The sequence below is a fragment of the Nerophis ophidion genome, linkage group LG06, assembly GCF_033978795.1.
Source record: "Nerophis ophidion isolate RoL-2023_Sa linkage group LG06, RoL_Noph_v1.0, whole genome shotgun sequence".
In the NCBI taxonomy this organism is placed as follows: domain Eukaryota; kingdom Metazoa; phylum Chordata; class Actinopteri; order Syngnathiformes; family Syngnathidae; genus Nerophis; species Nerophis ophidion.
This window is the reverse complement of record NC_084616.1, coordinates 73801734-73825803: the sequence shown is the minus strand read 5'-3', so window position 1 is coordinate 73825803 and position 24070 is coordinate 73801734. Positions and strand designations below refer to the sequence as shown.

At 39.8% G+C, this 24070-nt stretch overlaps 2 protein-coding genes and 1 long non-coding RNA gene across 4 annotated transcripts in view; 1 reads left to right on the top strand and 2 right to left on the bottom strand.

Annotated features, from left to right (window-relative positions):
* The window catches only part of lg06h1orf174 (linkage group 06 C1orf174 homolog), a 29142-nt gene extending 9890 nt beyond the window's left edge, over positions 1–19252 (top strand). Inside the window, exons 4-5 of one of the 2 annotated variants that reach the window (XR_009807286.1) lie at positions 4961–8579; positions 18845–19252. Coding sequence is in view for 1 of the 2 variants with exons in the window: in XM_061904805.1 (XP_061760789.1) it covers positions 4961–5104 (144 nt within the window). In the remaining variant the exon portion in view is untranslated. Of the gene's footprint in view, positions 1–4960; positions 12689–18844 lie in introns of those variants that run through there. The other variant, XM_061904805.1, reaches the window with a different exon arrangement.
* On the bottom strand, positions 855–8882 carry LOC133555221 (uncharacterized). The gene is made up of 3 exons (XR_009807287.1): positions 8573–8882; positions 7617–8503; positions 855–2626 (listed from the first exon to the last, which is right to left on the bottom strand). It is a non-coding gene; the product is annotated as an uncharacterized LOC133555221 (long non-coding RNA).
* On the bottom strand, positions 12106–24070 carry dffb (DNA fragmentation factor, beta polypeptide (caspase-activated DNase)). Its single transcript, XM_061904804.1, has 7 exons — positions 23892–24070; positions 21568–21694; positions 18808–18993; positions 13512–13591; positions 13267–13440; positions 13097–13197; positions 12106–13005 (listed from the first exon to the last, which is right to left on the bottom strand). The coding sequence occupies exons 1-7, from the start codon at positions 24012–24014 to the stop codon at positions 12774–12776; spliced, it is 1023 nt and encodes a 340-aa protein (XP_061760788.1). The 5' UTR covers positions 24015–24070; the 3' UTR covers positions 12106–12773.

The window sequence follows — 24070 nt, the reverse complement described above, 5'->3', positions numbered from 1 at the left end:
CAGCAATCTTGAAATATAAAACACTGCCAAAGCATTTTTCAAATTTCATTCCGTTGTTCCTGTTGATATGGAAATATTTCAAATGTTTTAAGTCAAGTTTTTTTTTTTTTTTGTAAAATCTAGCATGTTTATATATTTTATGTTTTTGGAGACTGTACTCATGTTTAAAGAGTAGCTGCCCCTATTTGAAAGACCCGCAGCTGCCACTGGTATACAGCCTGTGTTACATTGTGCTATAATAACAGTTATACAAATAGAGCAAAACAATATAACAAATGTTATTACTAATTACTAATAACACACTTAGTTTTAAAATGTATGTAAATAATTTTTGGCATTAAAATATGTGCATCATCAAAAATATGTAAATGTTTATGATGATGTCATATTGACCATCCCACTTAGCCACGCCCCCACGGCCACATGTAGATTTTAAGCTGGGGGAAACCCTGTACTGAAATTGATAACATTACGACTATCTCATGTAGTTTGTCGCAAATCATTTTGACCACTTCTAGGAATTCATATAGTGGGAATCTTGAGATTATTTGCTTGGTGCTGTGGTAGATTTGACCTCAGTAGAATGCATGTCTACCTCTGGCACAGTCACAAGAGAAAAAACATTGTGAGTTCTGTATTATTCTAGGAGAAATACCGTATTTTTTCAAATTATAAATTGCTCCAGAGTATACGTCGCAACGGCCAAAAATGCATAATAAAAAAGGAAAAAAACATAGACGCACTGGAATATAAGTCGCATTTTTGGGGGAAATTTATTTGATAAAATCCAACACCAAGTATAGACATTTGAAAGGCAATTTAAAATAAATAAAGAATAGTGAACAACAGGCTGAATAAGTGTACGTTATATGACTCATAAATAACCACCTTAGAAGGTGCCTGGTATGTTAACCTAACATATTATGGTAAGAGTCATTCAAATAACTATAACATATAGAACATGCTATACGTTTACCAAACAATCTGTCACTCCTAATCGATAAATCCGATGAAATCTTCTTCCTCGAGGTGGCTTCTAAACAACTCTGCCAACTCCAAAGGTATGCGCCGCTTCCTCTTGTCGTTTTCTGCTGCATATTTCACTACGTCCAGCTTGTAATCTGCAGTACATGATTTTCTTTTCGGTCCAATTTTTGTTCAGCCCATCTCAGTTTTTATAAGTTACCACCAACGATGAAATGATTCATTTTAATAGCTACGGCAGTAACTTATAGCATATAGCAGTTAGCATCCCATGACCCACAATGCACTTCTGCCATGACCCTCCCCCGCCGAATTCTTATTGGTTGACGTGTGTGTGACGATTGCTGATATTTTCTCTGTCTCTTCCGCGAATGAGATAAATAATATCATTTGATATTTTACGGTAATGTGTTAATAATTTCACACATAAGTCGCTCTGGAGTACATGTCGCATCCCCGGCCAAACAATGAAAACAACTGCGACTTATAGTCCGAAAAATACAGTACTATGTGTGCAGGAACTTTTCATCCTGGTCCTAGTTAGTTCTTTCTTAACTGACTCCTCACCCGGGCTAGCTGGCGCTCTTGTTGCCTCTTGTTGTAGTTTAGTTAGTCATGTGCTGTGTTATTGTGAGCCATAAACAGGGTTCATACAGGGTGCTTAAAAACCTTGAAAATGCTTGGATTTTAATGTTGTGTTTTCAAGGTTTGAAAAATGCTTGAATTTTGGGTGAACTGTGTTGGCCCTGCGATGAGGTGGCGACTTGTCCAGAGTGTACCTCACCTACCTACCGAATGCAGCTGAGATGGGATCCAGTGACCCCCGCGACCCTTGAAAATGGATGGATGGGTGGTGCTTTTAAATGCTTGGAAATGTTCATCATATTTCTCAGCAGTCTGACTCAATAGGCTAATCATCCATCCATTTTCTAATAAAATGGAAAAAGCATTTGGTGACCTCCAAACCACAAGGGTTTGGATTGATTCACGCTGGTTTTCGCCTTATGAAGGGTACTGGAAAAACTGGAAATTGATCTTGAAAGTCCTGGAATGTGTTATTGTCACATAAACCTGAATTATGACCGTGCGTGGCCACTACATCACATGGTGTCTTGAATTTTTTTTTCCAGAGTACACAAGCACAACTCTCTTTGTCTGGCTATTTGGTTTCCTCTGTAGTAGTAGTTGAGAACAATAATAACTGAAACGACATCCTGAAACTAAAACTTTAATTTTCCTGAGGGAACTCTCTTGAAGGAATCAATAAAGTGCTATCCATCTAACTAATGGATGAGGGGTTACTTTGTTGCTGCAAAACCAAAAGAGAAGGCGCTTCAGTCAAAAACGTTGCTTTCGCAGGAGATATAAACAGGAAAGGCTAAATACCAGAATTAAAAGCTGACCTGTTGGACTCTGCGGTCCTTGTCGCAATTGACACAAAATTACAATTCATTGAAAGTAAATGTGGGCATCACGGTGGTAGAAGGGCTTGTGCATCTGCCTCACAATACAAAGGTCTTGAGTAGTCCTGGGTTCAATCCCGGGCTCGTGATCTTTCTGTGTGGAGTTTGCATGTTCTCCCCGTGACTGCGTGGGTTCCCTCCGGGTACTCCGGCTTCCTCCCACCTCCAAAGACATGCACCTGGGGATAGAATAGAATAGAAAATTCAGCAAGGATAGGTTGATTGACAACACTAAATTGGCCCTAGTGTGTGAATGTTGTCTGTCTATCTGTGTTGGCCCTGCGATGAGGTGGCGACTTGTCCAGGGTGTACCACGCCTTCCGGCCTGATTGTAGCTGTGATAGGCACCAGCGCCCCCCGCGATCCCAAGGGGAATAAGCGGTAGAAAATGGATGGATGGATAAAAGTAAATGTCAAACTCTGTGTTTGGATAGGGGAGAGAGGGTGAGTTAAATGAAGCGCTTAGTATTTAATAAGTGTTAAAGGGGGGTTTTCAGATCATTCACAATCCTAATGTGGACATGCATACATGTTTTTTAAGCATTTTAACTTGCAAATAAACACTACCAAAAGTCAGCTAACAATGGAAGTAACGGAATTTACTTTATTCTGCCGATAAAGCGCTCTAAAAACACCTGTATTGTAAGTATTTATGTAATGAGCAGATAATAGTGTTACTAAGTTTTGAGTAAATAAATGACGTGCCTTCAAGTAAAACATTTTTAAAATGTTATAGTAAGACATTCTGACTATAAAACTGCATGTCAGTCAGTTAATAAAAATTAAGCAAGTAATTTAATCTGGTTTAAAATAAATATTACAGCACCAGTTAAAAGTTAAGTGAATGATATTTATATAGCGCTTGTCTCTAGTGACTCAAAGTGCTTTTTTGGAAAAAAAGTTAAAAGTACCAATGATTGTCACACACACACTAGGTGTGGTGAAATGTGTCCTCTGCATTTGACCCATCCCCTTGTTCACCTCCTGGGAGGTGAGGGGAGCAGTGGGCAGCAGCGCGGTGCCGCGCCTGGGAATCATTTTTGGTGATTTAACCTCCCCAATTCCAACCCTTGATGCTGAGTGCCAAGCAGCGAGGTAATGGGGCCCATTTGTATAGTCTTTGGTATGACTCTGCCGGAGTTTGAAGTCACGATCTCAGGGCGGACACTCTGACCCAGGGGCGCTCACACTTTTTCTGCAGGCGAGCTACTTTTCAATTGACCAAGTCGAGGAGATCTACCTCATTCCTATTTATAATTTATATTTATATATTTATGAAAGAGACATTTTCGTTAACAAGTTAATGGTGTTTAATGATAATACAAGCATGTTTAACACACATAGATTCCTTTCTTTCATGAAGACAAGAATATAAGTTGGTGTATTTGTTTCTGATGACTTGCATTCATTGGAATTAGACAGTGGTGCTGATAACGTCCGCATTCTCAAATGGAGGGAAAAAAAGTCCTCCTTTCTGTCCAATACCACATGAAAGTGGTTGGATTTGGCATCTCATTTGTCCAACTTGCATACTCGTTTTTAAACACTTTTTTATGAGAGTAGCATATGTGTGTGGCCCTTTAATGTCTGGCAGCAGGTGAGTGATGTCAGTGAGTGTGCGGGTGGGCAAGCAAGTGAGAAAGCGGTCGCTGAGGGCGGGGGAGAAATACATTGGCATCAAACTCCGTAGCTTGCTAGCTTGTGCACGCTAGCTTTCTGAGACTCTTATTTTGTTAGCACAGGCAGGATGAAACAGGTCTTTTATGGTGAAGACAGGAACTGTGCAGTCGGTCTTTAGAGTTTTGACAGTAGGTACGGAGTCTCTAGAAATAAAATGTGTTTCTCTGCGTCCGCCCTGTTAGTGATTTTTTTTCTTAAATATGAGCTCGCAGCAGCCAGCGTCATCTCACAAGATCCTCGGGTGCCGAGAATGTCAAACAACTGACGAAAGAAAGTGAAGTCTTGGTATGATTGATGATTGCTCATTTTTATGTCTATTTTTTAATGCCTGGCTTGAGATCGACTGACACACCCTCCGAGATCGACATAATGGGCACCCCTGCTCTAACCACTAGGCCACTGAGTTTTATATCGTAAAACCCAATATCTAAGTTACATTTAAACCTGTGTGGGTGGCACTGGGAGCAGGTGGGTAAAGTGTCTTGCCCGAGGACACAAAGGCAGTGACTAGGATGGCGGAAGCGGGGATCGAACCTGGAACCCTCAAGTTGCTGGCACGGCCACTCTACCAACCTAGCTATACCACATTATCAGTTAAATTTTGTGTTCTATAGTTATATAGAAGTTATATCCACTCTATTTAAAAGCTTTCCCATAAAAGGCAAAGCACACTTGCTTTACATGCTAACTGAGCTGAAGTCTCTATGATGACAAGTTGAGTACGTGAGCTTATAAGTCAACGTTCGTTTGGTTATATTTGAGCTCGGGTCAAAGAAAGTTTAAATTCCCGCTTGATGTGATTTGTTAACTATTAATGCTGTTTGTCCCGGTAGGACTTTCCTCAAAGAACATCAGCGACGACTTCTCGTCATCAGAGGAGGCACAGGCGGCGCCATTATTACGCTCCGGACGACAGCGATGAAGAGCTGGAGGCAGAGGCAGGCCTGGGCAGCACACGGCAAGAGGATACTTTGTGACGCCGTCTTAACTTTCTGCACTGAGAAACTTTTCAGCACTTAGCCTTGGAAAGAAAAAGTGTATAAAGCAGCCAAATGAAAACGTATGAGAAGTCCAGTCAGCCTATCACAAGCACCGAGGTAATGTGAGCATTCCTTTGGTTTTTGATGCTTATGCCGAAAGATAAGGAGACTTCACACTTCGGACTTTGTCACAGCGGTGGGTAGGCCAAACCACTCGAGACAATCACTTCCAACACAAGCCAGCATTGCATGAATGTCTTTAGAGAGCGTGCTGCCAGTTGGAACACAGCCTGTGTCCATGGTGATCACATTATTTTTTGAGCATTTTACTGCTACCACATATCATACAACTATTCATGAATGCCTTTATGCCCACTCAAGGCCTGGTTTAGAGGTGACAATGAGCACGCTTACGCCATTTAAAAGCGCACGCAATGATATCCAGTGGTACAAGAGCTGTGTCAAACATCCTGCCTTCACACAGATGCTCAGTCTTACACTTATGATTCATTTATTTTTTTTTGCAATTATATTTCATTGAATTTTCCAGTTAAAATCACATTTGACAATCTTACTTCACTCACTCAGACCCTTCATACATTCACACATCCACACTCAAATGCACGCTTGAGGAGAGAAGCTGCACTTGGGCTTGAACAACTCAAGGTTTACAGTAGAGATGTCCGGTAATATTGGACTGCCGATATTATCGGCCGATATGCTTTAAAATGTAATATCGGAAATTATCGGTATCTGTTTCAAAAAGTAAAATTTATGACTTTTTAAAACGCTGCTGTACAGCGCGTTACACGGACATAGGGAGAAGTACAGAGCGCCAATAAACCTTAAAGGAACTGCCTTTGTGTGCCGGCCCATTCACATATCTACGGCTTTTCACACACACAAGTGAATGCAAGACATACTTGGTCAACAGCCATACAGGTCACACTAAGGGTGGCCGTATAAACAACTTCAACACTGTTACAAATATGCGCTACACAGTGAACCCACACCAAACAAGAATGACAAACCCATTTCGGGAGAACATCTGCACCGTAACACAACAGAACAAATACTCTTCCGGGATGCTACAATATACACCCCCCTCCATCCCCCCTAAAACGTATCAAGATGTATCTTTTGAAAATATAGTTAGGGATGATGTTCATCCTCAAGAAATATATCAAACTACATTTTCAAAAGATACATTTTGTTTGATACTGGTGAATTTATATACTGCTTGGGTACATTTTTGACCGTGTTTGGAAAAAATAAATAGGGGTGGCGTTCATCTTCAAGATATACTGTATATTACCAAATAGTAGCCCGGGCGTTTATTTCACAAAATCATTTTTGGAGACTGGCGTTTAAAAGAAGCAGGCGGTTATTTGCTCAAAGCTTTTATCCACTTTTGCACCTGCCTGCACCACGCCATTATTGTGTCACAATGGTTACTGTCCAGTATTTTTTTTTTTGTATAAAAAACTTTAAATGTAAAAGCTATTGTAAAGATACAAACAAAAAAACAAGACTATTAAAATACAAGGCCTCAACATGGCATTAGTGCAACAATTGTCAAATAGAATACCAATACTGAAAATAAATAACGTTTTTAAATAAAGCAGCCTACCGGGAAAAATACAATTATGGTACTCAAGTATAAAACCCACCAACAAAACAAAACAATAATAGCGTCACTTAAATAAAATAAAGGCTACAGTATTCCAAGTTTTAAATAAAGCAGCATACAGGAAAAATAAAATGATGGTACCAAGTACTGTATAAAACCATCAAAACAATAATACTGCAGCAAATGCAACTCATACCCACTCATCATCCTCGTCCTCCCCCTCCTCTCCCCCACCCCCCTCATCATCATCCTCCTCTTCAATCACAAGTTAATTGAGGAACTGCTGTTTCTCAACACTCTCCTCCTCTTCCTGAACCACAGCAAAACCCTGCTGTCTAGCCCTCAACAGCATCTCTCTGCCTGCCTGACATGGCTGTCCCTCCTTGAGGCAGTAAATGAGCTGGTCCTCACTCCCATCAGCTGCCACCGTCAGCCCACACACCTTGTAGGATACCAGAAAGCAACAATCAGCTATGGCTACTGTTTGCAACACATACACATACCAGTGTTTCCCACAGGTCAGGCATCTATTTGTGGTGGTGTGGTTGGGCGGCGGGTAGGGGGAGGGATTTGGGTAGGGGAGAGGAGGCTGGGGGCGGCAGCGATGACCAAGAAGAACGCGGAGTTGGAATATAATTACAACACTTTATGTACATACTTATATAATATTTATATAATATGTAACTACAAGCTCCATTCACAGACAGAGTCCCATTGCTTTTATGAGCGGCCGAGCGAGTCAAAAGCCGAAAAAAAAAATATATATATATTTTTATTTTTTTATTTTTTATTTGCGGTGGCCGTAATTCTTTCGTGGCGGGCCGCAACAAATAAATTAATGTGTGGGAAACCCTTCATACACAAAGCCAGCCAGCCTACCTTGAATGAGTTGATCAGTGTCCCCCGATCCAGAGCATCCCAGGCTCCCAGGACCCAGTCGACCAGGAGGCGGGGGAAGGGGCTCTCAGGTTCCCTGACTTGGTGTAGGTATTGTCTTTATCACCAGCCATCCAGTTATCGTAGTAGTCGCGGAGCTGCGTTTTGAAAGGGCCATTCCCCACAACATCGGGGGCCTGTAGGTACTTTGTGCAACCTCCAGATATAACAGCCATTGTAAGGTTGTAGCCCCTTTTGAGCTATGCCTTCGTGGCCTCACTGATATGGCATCGGTACGAGTCCCATGCAAGTAGCCTCGGTCCGAAGATACATTTCCCCACTGCCCTCTGGAGCCAATCCTTTGTCAGGTCATCATTAAACCAGCCATTCTTGGAGGAAGCTATGATCACCCCGGTGATGCTCTGGATAGCCTTTACATCACGGACAGCACCTTTTAACACAACGTAAGGCTTCAGCTTTGTCCCGTCTACTTTGGCTGCAAGAGCCACCGTGACGCGTGCCTTCTCGTGGCCGGTGGGTTTGAGGCAGATGGAGCGGGCGCCTCTCTCATTGACCGTACGTTGTCTGCTTTGAAGATCTTCTTTGGCTCACACTGCAGGTTTTGTGCTTCTTTCTTGTGGCACACGATGTGGACCAGCTTCAGGTTGTCACAAGTGACTTTTGTGGTTCTGAAGCGCACCCATAGGAGTGGGAATGATTGTCCTCTTCTTTTTAATCCTTGGTAAACAGAAGTAGACATTATTTTATAGATTGTTTCGGAATGTAAAACCTGTGGTCCAGATTCAAGTGCTGAACATGATGCGACTCTCTCTGCTGCTGTAGGGATTGATGGAGTGGAGCCAAGCACACTTGGGCTGGGCAAAGGAGCCCTGAGGCAGAAGGTGACTGCTGTAATCTAATGGTGCCTAATACAAGAGCTCAATTGTGCTTGACAATACCTGGCAGGTAAACCATCCTTTTCTTGTCCAGATGCGGTGCTTCTCTTTTTGAGAGCGGTCAAAGTAGCAGCCGTTGTATTTGTCACACTTGAGCTCTTTGAGGCCTGCACACATTCTTCTCGAACTTAAGTCTTCTGCACAGCTTTGGTAGCTTCATCCAGCTGTTAACAGAGACAGGAAACTCTTACTGCGAGAGTGCACCCCCTGACCTAAAAATAGCTGTTTTGGCTTTACGTCTCTCATGTAGCTCCTTATCCTGTTTTCGCAGTTAGACTTTAAGTAGGCTAACTTGGTCTTGAATCGAGCCTCGACACCTGAGAGGAAAACACAATTGAACTAATAATCACTCGTTGGAATAATATAAAAGATACACACGTTTCCAAATACACAGAATAAGATGTTAAAATCCAAAGTGCCACCTCCTACCTCCCTTGTTGAAGACTTAGACACTGACTTATTATCTTTGTTGCTGCAGGCTGGGCAGATGCATCATTAGGGTTTTCAAGTGGGCTCCTATTCTCATGGACGTTTCGCTGACTGGGCCCACGACGCCTCAAGTAGGCTCAGCCGTGCATTCTGGCGTCTCAGAAGCATCCTCCTCTGCACCTGACCAGCCTCAGCATGAGTATTGATTAATTTTGGTGACCAGTTGGGGTCTTTCCTCCTCAGCCCGAGCCATCGGCTGCTCCGCTCTGCCACCCGCGATGTTTCCTTAATTGCCTTACGTAGAGCTTGACCGCCAACTCCCAGGTCCCTCATCAGCCTTATTGTTGATGTTGCCACAAAGCCCCGACATCCAACTTCTACGGGGCAAACTGGTGTTCTCCAGCCTCGCCGTTCAGCCTCTGCAGCAAGCTCTGCATACCGGAGCTTTTTCCGCTCAAAAGCTTCCTCCACCACATCCTCCCAAGGGACTGTGAGTTCAACGAAGTACATGATGTGCTGGGAGTTGGACCACAGGACTAGGTCAGGCCGCAAGTTGGTAATTGCTATCTCTGGTGGAACGATGAGTTTTTTAATACACGTCCACCAGCATCTGCCAGTCCCGGGCTACCTCCAGCTGTCCCAACCTGGGCCTTGATGGTGTCTTCCGTTGCCTTCCTTGCCCCTCTCATTGACCGTACTATAACCAACCATGTCAAACCAGACGGCTGTTTCATCCATGGCGATGATATTTTTGGGCTGGATTTTCTTGGCCTCTATCTGTCAACTTCCCTGTTTTCTCTACTAAACAATCTTCTCGACGGGAGCGTCCTTCTGTGCAAGAGTTGTTCTCCTCTTTAGGGTAAAGTTGTTCCGACACAGGAATCGATTAAGCCAGCCACTCGTTGCACCAAACACCACCCTGGTGTCTCTTGTGTCACTCGCGGTGGCATACAACTCCTTGGCCTTTACACGGATCATTTTGCGGGACACACGGTGGTTCAGTCCACTAACGTGATGTATCCACTGACACAAATTAGCTTCAAGCTCGTTGCTCACTTTCTTCCTACCTCTGCCAGATAAACGAGCCCGTTTTCCATCGATTGCCGACTAAGTAGTTCTCCCTTTTTTGTTTCCATTCGCGTACACGTTTTGGGTCAACATTAAACTGCCTGGCCGCTGCCAAACCAGAATTCTGCTCCGCATACTTCACAACCGCTAGCTTGAACTTCAAGTCAAACTTTCTGTTCTTCTTCACCCTTAAAGTATTCCCGTCCATCAGTTGTGGACGGCTGTTTGGACATGGGCTATTATTAGGAAGAGGTGTTTAATTCACAAAATGGGCTCAGACCCCGGGCGGCTATTAGGACATGGGCGGTTATTTGCCCAAGGGCGTTTGTTTTGTAATATACGGTATTTGTTTTTTCCAGACATGGGTGAAAATTTACCCAAGCAGTATGTAAATTCATGGGTCACATTAGGTACACATGCCCACTTTACAATTGACAGAGCATAATTAAAAAAAGCTGCTTTTACTGTCATTTATGTCACACTGTGTTCATGTGCGCATGTCACAATTAGATGAAACTACAAGCTGTTTCCTTAAATCAAGTCGTAATGTCACTCTTTTTCTGTCAGCGTTTAGTGGCTCACCTAACTTCATTGTGGCCCGTCTTGACAAAAAACAAATCCTGTGTAAAATGTTGCAGACAAAAAGGCGGAATGATTTATTCTATATAAATGGGTTTTACTTGTATAGCGCTATTTTACCTTCAAGGTACTAAAAGCTCTTACACTATTTCCACATTCACCCATTCACACACTGATGGCAAGAGCTGCCACGCAAGGCCCTAACCACGACCCTTTAGGAGCAAGGGTGACGTGTCTTGCTCAAGTACAACAGACGTTACAAAGTTGGTAGAAGGTGGTGATTGAACCAGGAACCCTCAGATTGCTGGCACGGACATTCTCCCAACTGCAACACGCCGTCCCCCTAAATATACATAGGAGCAGGTGTGAGGGCATAATATAAGGGATGACCCTCGGCCAACACTATGTATGAGGTCAACCACTTATGTACATCCGTCAATCTGTGATGTCACAAATGGCCCACTATTTTTTTTTTTTTTTCTAATTGTTCAGTTACATTCAAAAGTGTGTGCAAGCTCACACCCAAATACATGATCCTTATGACTACTGTGGACTCTTTGACATTAACATGATTTTCCCACATTGTAACATAAGTCAAAAAAGAGAAAAATCATATGTTCCTTTTAATGTTTATTATTGAGGTGTGCAATAGAACAGCACGACCACGGACTTAAATTTAACCTCTTAGTTCCAAGCTGTTTGTTTACATGCTTTTTTCATTTGTCTTTGCTATTTGGGCTTATTGGACCCTAATTAGAATAAAAACTAAATCATCTTTTGATATGATGTATTTAATCCATAAGTACACAAATGTGTACTTCACGTATAGTCAGTCTAAAGTCTTATTTTTACACTCTTTTTTTCCCCAATTCCATTGTATGTTATACTCTTCTGACACCACCAGATGGCAATATAAGTGTCCAAATAAGCGGCCAAAGACCCCAATTCAGTAGTTTGCACAATTTTGGAAATAAGAGCTAAAAGGTGCTGTCCACGCATGTGGCCACTAAGCCTTTAGAGGTGTTGCTTTTTAAGGTATTGGCCATAATACTGTTGTCAGGAAATGCAATGGAGTTTTACACCACACAGTGGGGGAAAAAATCAATACCTTAAAACTGAGAATGTTCTTTTGGAAGGCAGCATATTTGTTACAGCGGTACATAATACATTATCTCCATGTACACAACACAGATTACACTGTAATTTGAACACATTTATAACTTAGACCTGAGACAAAACCAAATTAAACTAAATCATTTATGCATCGTATCCAACTCAACTTTGTAAATAGTTAAACATTCAGGTTTTATGTAAAAATAGTGTACATTATTTAAAGCAGCAAAGTGATGTGGTTCATGTTGTTATGACGACGAGGCATAGAAAAAATATAACATTTTGAATCCAGTACTACTATCTTTAAATGTAATGAAATGCAGATGTTAGTTTTTTGTCAGAAATGATCAGCAGAATGCAATTTATCTCAAAGTATGATTTTTAATATAAATAGAACTGATGATTAAAATTGCATGCAAGCACCTTTTCTAACTGTAGAGATTCATACCAAGAGTTTCATATTTCTATAATTGTCATTTTTCAAGTATTGATTAATTCATGATTATACTTGGGCAGCTTTTACAGTGTGTACATATAATCGTATATTTCTCAGTGAAGTTCATTGTACTCAAGAGTGTACGGTCACTTTTGCATCCATCCATCCATCCATCCATCCATCCATTTTGTACCGCTTGTCCATTACATGTATAAGAGCATAACTTCTGATCCAGTCATCTTGATTTTGAGGTTTATAACTGTTGCACTAAAATATTGCTTGTTAATTGTCTGAAGCAGATTGAGCTGATGTAGATGTTTTATATATTTATACTGTTTTAAAAATCCATGCCTTATTCATGTTGAATGCTTTTCATATTGTACTATGCAACTTTCACAAGGGAGTGATTGCCTCATGAATTCAGCATTTAATGTGGTAAAACATCGCCGCGCCAAGACTAAGAACAAATAAATGTGTTTCATCTTTCATCTCCAGTTCTTTGCAGTCTGTCAGCAGTTTAAGAAAACACAATTATGTAAAAGCAAGGCAACCTCATTAAATGTCAAATATTTGTTAAGGTTATTTTAGGCGTATCTTCTTGCTGTGATGCTTTCTGTTGTCTGCTTTGAAGATCTTCTTCGGCTCACACTGCAGGTTATGTGCTTCCTTCTTGTGGCAGACGATGTGGACCAGCTTCAGGTTGTCACAAGTGAACATCAGGCGGTAGAAGTAAGTCAAATTGATGTCCTCACATTTGTGGTTCTGGAGCGCATCCATAAGAGTGGGAACGATTGTCCTCTTCTTTTCAATTCTTGGTAAACAGAAGTAGACATCATTTATTTTATAGATTGTTTCGGAATGTTTCGGAATGTCAAAAGGATTTACAAGTCCAAATGTCAAACCTGTGGTCCAGATTCCAAGTGCTGAACATGATGCGACTCTCTCTGCTGCTGTAGGGATTGATGGAGTGGAGCCAAGCACACTGGGGCTGGTCAAAGGAGCCCTGAGGCAGAAGGTGACTGCTGTAATCTTATGGTGCCTAATACAAGAGCTCAATTGTGCTTGACAATACCTGGCAGGTAAACCATCCTTCTCTTGTACAGATGCGGTGCTTCTCTTTTTGAGAGCGGTCAAAGTAGCAGCCGTTGTATTTGTCACACTTGAGCATTTGTGAGAGGCTCTTTGAGGCCTGCACACATTCTTCTCGAACTCCAGTCTTCTGCACGGCTTTGGTAGCTTCATCCAGCTGTTAAGAGACAGGAAACTCTTACTGCCAGAGTGCACCCCCTGACCTAAAAATAGCTGTTTTGGCTTTACGTCTCTCATGTAGCTCCGTATCCTGTTTTCACAGTTAGACTTCAAGTAGGCTGACTTGGTCTTGAATCGAGCCTCGACACCTGAGAGGAAAACACAATTGAACTAATAAATATCACTTGTTGGAACAATATAAAAATTACACACTAGCTTATATGGAACAAAATAAAACATTATAATGCCTTTTAATCAGCCATATGCCTTTCCTCAGAGGTACACAGTTTCCTAAGTACACACTGTGAGCTTATTACCACGAATGAGGTTTTCCTATTAGTAAAAAGGCTGTGCAACAGTGAAAAGACACACTGTACCTCCTGGTACCCCAGCACCTCCAAAACCCTCTAATCTAGACTCCAAACATCCCAGAACAAGCTAGTCCGGTTACTTTTAGACCTCCACCCCAGATCACACCTCACTCCAACCCACTTCTCCAAAGTGGGCTGGCTCTGGGTGGACGACAGAGTAAAACAACTTGCACTGAGCCTAGTCTATAAAATCCGCTACACCTCCCTGATACCGAAGTACATGTCAAACTACTTCCTTAACGTAAATGACCGCCATAACCACAACACCAGGGGGAGCTCCACAAACCACGTTAAACCCAGATTCCGATCTAAAAAAGGTCTTTACTCATTCTCTTTCTATGCCACATCAATGTGGAATGCACTCCCAACAGGTGTAAAAGTAAGTGCATCTCTATATTCCTTCAAAACTGCTGTAAAACACCTCCAGGCAACTTCAACCCTTTACTAATACCCTCCTCCATTCACATCCCATCTCCTCAGATTTTAAATATCCTAATGTAAATAATCAAATGTACTTCTAATGTATTTACTTGTTCTTATGCTATCTGAAGTCACTATGTTCTCTGCTGGCTGTACATATCCTACTAAATAAGACCTACACTGTTTCAATGTCCATTTCTCTGTTGATGCAATTATTGATGACTGAAGTACTGATATCAACCAAAGCTCCTCATCCCACCCCCCGGATTGTAAATAATGTAAATAATTAAATGTATATACTATGATGATTAACTTGTGTGATGACTGTATTATGCTGATAGTATATATTTGTACCATGAATTGATTAATGTGGACCCCGACTTAAAAAAGTTGAAAAACGTATTCGGGTGTTACCATTTAGTGGTCAATTGTACGGAATATGTACTGTACTGTGCAAACTACTAATCAAAGTTTCAATCAATCAACCTATGTGGGCATAACCCCACTGAATGGCAGTGGAGAACACAAAAACTATTTACAAATAAGTTTTTAAAAGCACAGTAAAATCAATGTAATCAAATTCATTTTTTTTTCAACTTTATAAATTCTAAAAGTCTCATTTGTTTTCCTTATATGGTTGTACTGTAGACTGGCTGGATCCAATTATTATAGTCTAAAAATGTTTAGCCATGTGGTAGTTTGTTTCCTTTTGTGTTTAGCATAACTATGCTCAGTCTTTTAGTCATTCCAATATAGAACACTTTGCAAATATGTCATTCTAGCCTATTAAGAACAAATGTTTTACAGATGGTGTAAATGTCATGTTTGCCATATATTAGTGCAATGGTTTACAGGTCTTACATCAGTATGAGACAACAGATATGGATCTTAGCCATGTCTTCTTGGAAGTTGGTGATATGGATCTTAGCCATGTCTTTTTGGAAGTTGGTGATATGGATCTTAGCCATGTCTTCTTGGAAGTTGGTGGTTGATAGCTATAAAACCACTTATATTTTAAAGTAGGTCACCTTTTGAAAGTGACAACTGGAGCTTCTGGAAATCTTTCTTAAGCATCGCACCACATTCTTAATACTCATTGTTTTTAATCATTTATTTTACCCTATTAGCCTCCCTGCTGTATGGAGTACAGAAATATTACATTATTTGGTTGTCTTCGATCTTTTTTTTTTAGCAAGAATGCTGCCTTTTTTTGTTGTTGCCGCAGCTGTTGCATATACTGTAATATTATACATGGTAATTGGGATTTGTTATATATTATATATCAGTAACTGTGTATATATATATATATATATATATATATATTAAATACAGTATAAGTTACATTTTATATTGCTACTATGGTAGTTTTAGTCTACTTAATACCTGCATTATCCTATCCAGCCGTATCCTTTCCATCCTTGGAAACTGAGCTACTGTGTGGAACAGTTTTTCTTGTGGATCAATAGTTGTCTAAGTCTAAGAAGAAAGTCCCTATTTATTTGATAGTCATATGACTTGTGTAGTGTATTTTCATTGAATTTGGCTAAGATTTCTTCAAATCAGAATCTTGGTCAGAAATATTGGAGCTTACGGCCTTTTAAGACTTTTTTTTTTAAGCATTTGACTGAATTAGTGCCTGTTTGTTGGTTTTGTGTTTTTGTTGGTTTTTATGTCCCTATTCCAAAGAAAACCTCACTTTTGATAACTTTCACTTTTTTAGAGATCTAGCTGTGTTCTTATTTAACCATTTTTCTATGAAACTTTTTTGGAAATTTCGCTGTACATTGTCCTGCTTCCTGTTCGGTTTTTGATATTTTTTTTAGGATCCACACATGGTTGAATGCCCTAAAGTTATACAATTTTAAGATTTGACATATTTTGTCAAACAAAACATGTCTCTGAATTGGAATTAAAGTAGAGATGTTCTTATTATGCAGTGGGAGACAATTTTTTTTCCTATTTAAAAAAAATAATCTGCTGATAAGCTGCCGAGCCAATCTTTACCACAGCTGTGTCCCAGTTAGGGCTGCAATGATTCATTGACTAGATTGATCCATTCAATTAGGAAAAAAAGCATCGATTTGTGAACGAATGACAATCATTGCAATGAATCATTGTTGAACCGCATGGATGCAGTCCTTCAAGCTCATGAAGGTCATACAAGATATTAAATACTGTACACTGCTGCTGGAATTTTAATTTTCCTGAGGGAACTCTCCTGAAGGAATCAAAGTACTATCTATGTGGATCTCACAGCGCCACTATTTAATTCACTGATGTTATGCAACATGTTGTATTTGAAGTAAATCATTTGTTCAATGTTTACATCATCTGTAAGCGACAAAACTTGGCTTGCTATAAAATCTAACCTTTCTGCGTTCATTAAATTATCAATCTTTCTTTAGTGAAGTACATTTTAGTATATTGAACATAATTTGGGGGGGTTTTAGCTTTCATGTGAGCCTTTTTCTAAAACCAATGGATTAATGGAGTCAGGTTATAAGATGTTTCAACAAAATCATGGCCTGCATATATTTTATACTCACATTTTATACTGGCTTACCTTGTGTGATTTTAAAATCCTGTTTTTCTAGTTGGGAGAAAATAGTAAGCATGGGAACGTTTTATAGAATGTTTACGACAACAGAAATAAAACTAGTCAACATTTCAGCATAATTTTTCACCAATAGAGTAATATTGGTGAACATGTTCATTATCATGATCCATATCTTAAGTTAAAGTACCAATGATGGTCACACACACACCAGGTGAGGTGAAATGTGTCTTCTGCATTTGACTCCTCCCCTTGTTCACCCCCTGGGAGGTGAGGGGAGCAGTGAGCAGCAGCGGTCGTGCTCTGGAATCTTTTTGGGTGATTCAACCCCCAATTCCAACCCTTGATGCTGAGTGCCAAGCAGGGAGATAATGGGTCCCATTTTTATAGTCTTTGGTATGACTCGGCCAGGGTTTGAACTCTCGACCTACCAATCTGAGGGCGGGGACACTACCCACAAGGCCACTGAGCAGGTCATATAACTGATAAGAGATTGTTTCCTTGATAATACAATTAAAGGCCTACTGAAATTAGATGTTCTTATTTAAACGGGGATTGCAGGTCTATTCTATGTGTCATACTTGATCATTTCGCGATATTGCCATTTTTTTCCCTGAAAGGATTTAGTAGAGAACAACTTTTGGTCGCTAATAAAAACGCCCTGCCTTTAACGGAAGTAGCAGACGATGACGTCACCGGTGTGAGGGCTCCTCACGTCCTCACATTGTTTATAATATACTACCTTTAGGGACGGCGTGGCGCAGTGGAAGAGTGGCTGTGCGCAACCCGAGGTTCCCTGGTTCAATCCCCACCTAGTACCAACCTCGTCACGTCCGTTGTGTCCTGAGCAAGACACTTCACCCTTGCTCCTGATGGGTGCTGGTTAGCGCCTTGCATGGCAGCTCCCTCCATCAGTGTGTGAATGTGTAAATGTGGAAGTAGTGTCAAAGCGCTTTGAGTACCTTGAAGGTAGAAAAGCGCTACACAAGTACAACCCATTTATCATTTATTTATAATGTGAGCCTCCAGCATCAAGAGCTATTCGGACCGAGAAAGCGACAATTTCCCCATTAATTTGAGCGAGAATGAAAGATTTGTGGATGAGGATATTGATAGCGAAGGACTAGTAAAAAAAATAAATAAAAGGCGATTGCATTGGGAGCGATTCAGATGTTTTAGACACATTTACTAGGATAATTCTGGGAAATCCCTTATCTTTCTATTGTGTTGCTAGTGTTTTAGTGAGATTAAATAGTACCTGATAGTCCACGGGTGTGTTGACGCCAGTCTCTGAGGGAATTAGTCACGGCAGCTGCATGGACGGTGCAAGCTCCGTCGATCTCTGGTAAGAGGCGACTTTTTACCACAGTTTTCTCACCGAAACATGCCAGTGGACAAGTGGTCGGGATCCACGTTCGCTTGCCCGCTCTGATCCATAGTAAAGCTTCACCTCCGGGAATTTTAAACAAGGAAACACCGTTTGTTTGTGTGGCTAAAGGCTAAGGCTTCCCACCTACGTCTTTCTTCTTTGACGTCTCCATTATTAATTGAACAAATTGCAAAAGATTCAGCAACACAGATGTCCAAAATACTGTGTAATTGCGCGATGAAAAGAGACGGCTTTTAGCCGCAAGTGGTGCTGGCTAATATGTCCCCAATCAATAACATCACAAACACGCGTCATCATTCGGTGACGTTTTCAACAGGAAACTCCGCGCCAAATTTAAAATGTTTATTTAGTAAACTAAAAAGGCCGTATTGGCATGTGTTGCAATGTTAATATTTCATCATTGATATATAAACTATCAGACTGTGTGGTCGGTAGTAGTGGGTTTCAGTAGGCCTTTAAAACTACAATAAGTCTTTTAAGCAGCTCCACAAGACCAGTCTCCCTTCAAAAGGGTACAAATCCCATCTCAAATTCTGATACAGGCATTTTTTGCAAGTATGTTGGTGCACAGCAAAGGGGAAAACCAGCTGTAAATGTTTAGATGATTTTCCGGCCCACGCCGTCTCATACCTATAAACCATTCTTTATCCTCCTCTCTGCTCTCCAGCTCAGATCTGTCCTCCAGGTTGTGAAGAAGATCAGTCAGGATTTTCCGCCTTTTGGCAGACTTCTCATCATGCAGGAGGCCCTTTGCCGCTTCAATGAGGCCCAGGGCATACTGGTCCGATCCAAGTAGATGAGCGATGTCGCACACAGCTTGAAGTGGATAGAAAAAAAAACAGTGCAATACACGTTTGTTAGATTATGTTAGAAATGTACAGCACAATATACAATTAATTATGTCCAGAAAGGGGTATGAAGCCAATCTTATTTGATCCAACCCTTGTCTGGTATGATTGTAGGCACTGTTCTTTGTACACATCATATACTTATATTGTTTTTTGATCTAAACCATATTAGTACAATGCCTTACCTAATCCATTCTATACTTCTATATAATACTTCTATATATATAATCCATTCTATACTTCTATATAATACTTCTATATATATAATCCATTCTATACTTCTATATAATACTTCTATATATATAATCCATTCTATACTTCTATATAATACTTCTATATATATAATCCATTCTATACTTCTATATAATAAATTGCCTTCAATGTTATGTGCAAACACATCTTTCATTTGCTTTCCTCCTCTCCAAGGTTCTCATAGTCATCATTGTCACCGACGTCCCACTGGGTGTGAGATTTCCTTGCCCTTATGTGGGCCTACCGAGGATGTCGTGGTGGTTTGTGCAGCCCTTTGAGACACTAGTGATTTAGGGCTATATAAGTAAACGATTGATTGATTGATTCATTCATTCATTTAATTTTTTTTTTTTTTATTCCCTCTGGATGAAAATCATTTTTATACATTTTCTGGTAACCTGTGTGCAGTTTGAAAGTGTACAATATTTCAGTATTTGAGATTTAATGAACAAGTAATTTGTATTTTGTCTACATCCAACCTTATGGATTATTCTGATCTCTCGGGCAGCACTGCTCCTGCATGAAGTGTACATTACTCCATATCTCGACACAATTCAGTAATAACAAGTATAAACCAGGGGTCACCAACCTTTTTGAAACCAAGAGCTACTTCTTGGGTACTGATTAATGCGAAGGGCTACCAGTTTGATACACACCTAAATAAATTGCCAGAAATAGCCAATTTGCTCAATTTACCTTTAATAAATAAATCTATATACAGTATATAAAAAAATTTGTATTTTTGTCTGTCATTCCGTCGTACATTTTTTTCCTTTTACGGAAGGTTTTTTGTAAAGAATAAATGATGAAAAAAAACACTTAATTGAACGGTTTAAAAGAAGAGAAAACACGAAAAAAAAATAATTTTGGAACATAGTTTATCTAAAATTTCGACTCTTTAAAATTCAAAATTCATCCGAAAAAAATTAATAGAAAAAACTAGCTAATTTGAATCTTTTTGAAAAAAATACAATTTATGGAACATAATTAGTAATTTTTCCTGATTAAGATTAATTTAAGAATTTTGATGACATGTTTTAAATAGGTTAAAATCCAATCTGCACTTTGTTAGAATGTATAACAAATTGGACCAAGCTATATTTCTAACAAAGACAAATCATTATTTCTTCAAACATTTTAAAAGAAATTCACGACTTTGAAATAAGATTTAAATTTGATTCTAAAGATTTTCTAGATTTGCCAGAATATTTTTTTTTAATTTAATCATAAATTTGAAGAAATATTTCACAAATTTTCTTCGTCGAAAAAACAGAAGCTCAAATGAAGAATTAAATGAAAATGTATTTATTATTCTTTACAGTAATAAAATAAAAATTACTTGAACATTGATTTAAATTGTCAGGAAAGAAGAGGAAGGAATTTAAAAGGTAAAAAGGTATATGTGTTTTAAAAATCCTAAAATCATTTTTAAGGTTGTATTTTTTTCTCTTAAATTGTCTTTCTGAAAGTTATAAGAAGCAAAGTAAAAAAATAAATGAATTTATTCAAATAAGTGAAGACCAAGTCTTTAAAACATTTTCTTGGATTTTCAAATTCTATTCGAGTTTTGTCTCTCTTAGAATTAAAAATGTTGAGCAAAGCGAGACCAGCTTGCTAGTAAATAAATACAATTAATAAAATAGAGGCAACTCACTGGTAAGTGCTGCTATTTGAGCTATTTTTAGAACAGGCCAGCGGGCTACTCAACGCGTTGGTGACCCCTGGGTTAGAATATGTAGTGACTTGTCTCAGAATTCTTTCTGCCAATATTGAAATATTTTTCTGCCACTTTGTTGTAGTACTTAATGTAGTTTGTGTATTTGTTCCGTTTTTTTTTTTACCACGTCAATGTACACAGTCAATTTGTATTTGTTTAAGTATTTTGGTATTTTCATATAATGTTTTAGTTTTACTTAAATTTAAGGATAATCTGTTCTTAGTTTGCCCATTTCTACCGCAACAGTTTACATTACTTCCTGTGTAATTTCCCCAGAGCAGAATGCAGTAGTTTCCTCTGCTATAAGTTTTTCTTGTCTTTACAAGGAATCATTTTAGTTCTAGGATTGACCCTTGGGGTACACCACAATATTCAGTATATCTAAGCACTACGATGTGTGATGTCTGAACTTCCTATTAAGTAACTTTTCACCCATTTAAGAGCCACACTCCCTAATGTCCTAAATTGTCGATTGTGTCGGATGCTTTTGGTGGATCCATTAATATTGTGGCTGCAATTTTATGTTAGACATCACTTCCGCCTTGATTAGTTGACCTTAGAGTAATCACCTACCCCCACCCCATGCCTGCTGCTTGCGGAGGAGAAGGAGTTCTGTGTTGTCAGGCAATGTTGCAAAGTATTTCTCAGTCACTTCTGTCCCGTCTGCGTACAAACAAACATGAGCACCTGAAGGCGGTACCTGGAAAGAAAAAAACATAAATACAAATGTCAGTACTCCCACTCAATTAATACTAGGGAAGCATTTATATGAATTAATCACAGTGTCTTATTAAAGGCCTACTGAAAGCCACTACTAGCGACCACGCAGTCTGATAGTTTATATATCAATGATGAAATATTAACATTGCAACACATGCCAATACGGCCTTTTTAGTTTACTAAATTGCAATTTTAAATCCTGTTGAAAATGTCGCGGTATGATGACGCGTGCATTTGACGTCACCGGTTGTAGCGGACATTTTTTTCCAGCCCGATCCAAGCTATAAGTAGTCTGCTTTAATCGCATAATTACACAGTATTCTGCACATCTGTGTAGCTGAATCTTTTGCAATTTGTTCAATTAATAATGGAGAAGTCAAAGAAGAAAGATGGAGGTGGGAAGCTTTTAGCCTTTAGCCACACAAACACAGCCGGTGTTTCCTTGTTAAAAAATTCCCGAAGGTGAAGCTTTAATATGGAATAGAGCGGTCAAGCGAACATGTCAACCGGCAGCTTTCGGTGAGAAAATTGTGGTAATAAGTCTGCTCTTACCGTAGTTATGAGCGGAGCTTGCGTCTCCCTGCAGCTGTGTGGCTTCCCTCAGAGACACTGGCGGTCGCCACACCCCTCCGACTCTCAGGTACCATATAATCTCACTAAAACACTAGTAACACTAACAGAACTATCCAAGACATTATGAGAACTATCAAATTAAGTAAGTGGAAGTGGGCTGGACATATCAGTAGGAGAACAGATAATAGATGGACTTCCCTAATGACATCATGGAGACCCATCTCTATATGTAAAGATGGCGAGATGAAATAGACAAATATCTGGGACAGTGCAGTGGCAGGGAGTAGCTAGAGATCGTTCACTATGGCAGAAACATGCTGAGGCTTTCGTCCAGCAGTGGACTGACAACGGCTGATGATGATGTTGAACACAAACAGATAAAGGACTTTCAAGAATTATCCTAGTAAATGTATCTAATAACATCTGAATCGCTTTTTTTTTTATACTCCTTCACTCTCACTATCCTCATCCACAAATTTTTCATCCTCGCTCAAATTAATGGGGAAATTATCACTTTCTCGGTCTGAATCGCTCCAGCTGCTGGTGGCCATGATTGTAAACGATGTGAGGAGCTCTACAACCTGTGAAGTTACAAGCACATCGTCTGCTACTTCCGGAACAGGCAAGGCTATTTTATTAGCGACCAAAAGTTGCGAACTTTATCGTAGATCTTCTCTACTAAATTGAATCGCTCTAGCTGCTGGTGGCCATGATTGTAAACAATGTGAGGAGCTCTACAACCAGTGACGTCACGCGCACATCGTCTGCTACTTCTGGTACAGGCAAGGCTTTTTTATTAGCGACCAAAAGTTGTGAACTTAATCGTGGATGTTCTCTACTAAATTGAATTGCTCTAGCTGCTGGTGGCCATGATTGTAAACAATGTGAGGAGCTCTACAACCCGTGACGTCACACGCACATCGTCTGCTACTTCCGCTACGGGCAAGGCTTTTTTTTATTAGCGACCAAAAGTTGCGAACTTTATCGTCGATGTTCTCTACTAAACTGAATCGCTCTAGCTGCTGGTGGCCATGATTGTAAACAATGCGAGAAACTCTACAACCCGTGACGTCACACGCACATCGTCTCCTACTTCCGGTACAGGCAAGGCTTTTTTTATAAGCGACCAAAAGTTGCAAACTTTATCGTTGATGTTCTCTACTAAATCCTTTCAGCAAAAATATGGCAATATCGCGAAATGATCAAGTATGACACATAGAATGGACCTGCTATCCCCGTTTAAATAAGAAAATCTCATTTCAGTAGGCCTTTAATTATAGGTAGGTGGTTACATATTACACAATAACTCATGTAATATATATATTTTTTATTTTATAAACCTTTATTATATGCAACATTTACATACAATCAAGAAATAATGAAAACAAGTACAAAAACGGTACAAAACAATGCCAGGGGGTTGTAAACTCAATAAAGCAACACATTAAATGCAAAATAAAAATAGTATGTAACAAAATGAAAAGTCATAGGCTCGCTCAAGTTCTATAAATAAGTAATATTTATACGCGCTGTATTTTACACACGGTGACAACTTCCTGTTAGGGATCCGATATGGAACTCGAAACCCGACAAAAAAAACTAACCTTTAACAACTTGCAACCTTTTTTAAGCAACTCCTTCAAGTCTATAGCCGCGACGCCGTACTTTTTGTTGTCTTCGAGGCTCCTGATTTTAAAAGGTCTGCTTTCTGCGAAAAGTCCAAACATTGCTCGTCTCGCCGCGGTGTGGCGGGGGATCAAGTACCCGGATGTCAGCTTGGCGC

Excerpts from the sequence above, each read along its gene's own strand:
- dffb (XM_061904804.1), bottom strand. The coding sequence starts at position 24,014 with ATGTTTGGACTTTTCGCAGAAAGCAGACCTTTTAAAATCAGGAGCCTC. Across the intron at positions 13,198-13,266 it reads AAGGATGGTTTACCTGCCAG|GGCTCCTTTGACCAGCCCCA; the intron begins GTATTGTCAAGC and ends CTTCTGCCTCAG. Across the intron at positions 13,006-13,096 it reads ACTTGGAATCTGGACCACAG|AATTGAAAAGAAGAGGACAA; the intron begins GTTTGACATTTG and ends CTGTTTACCAAG.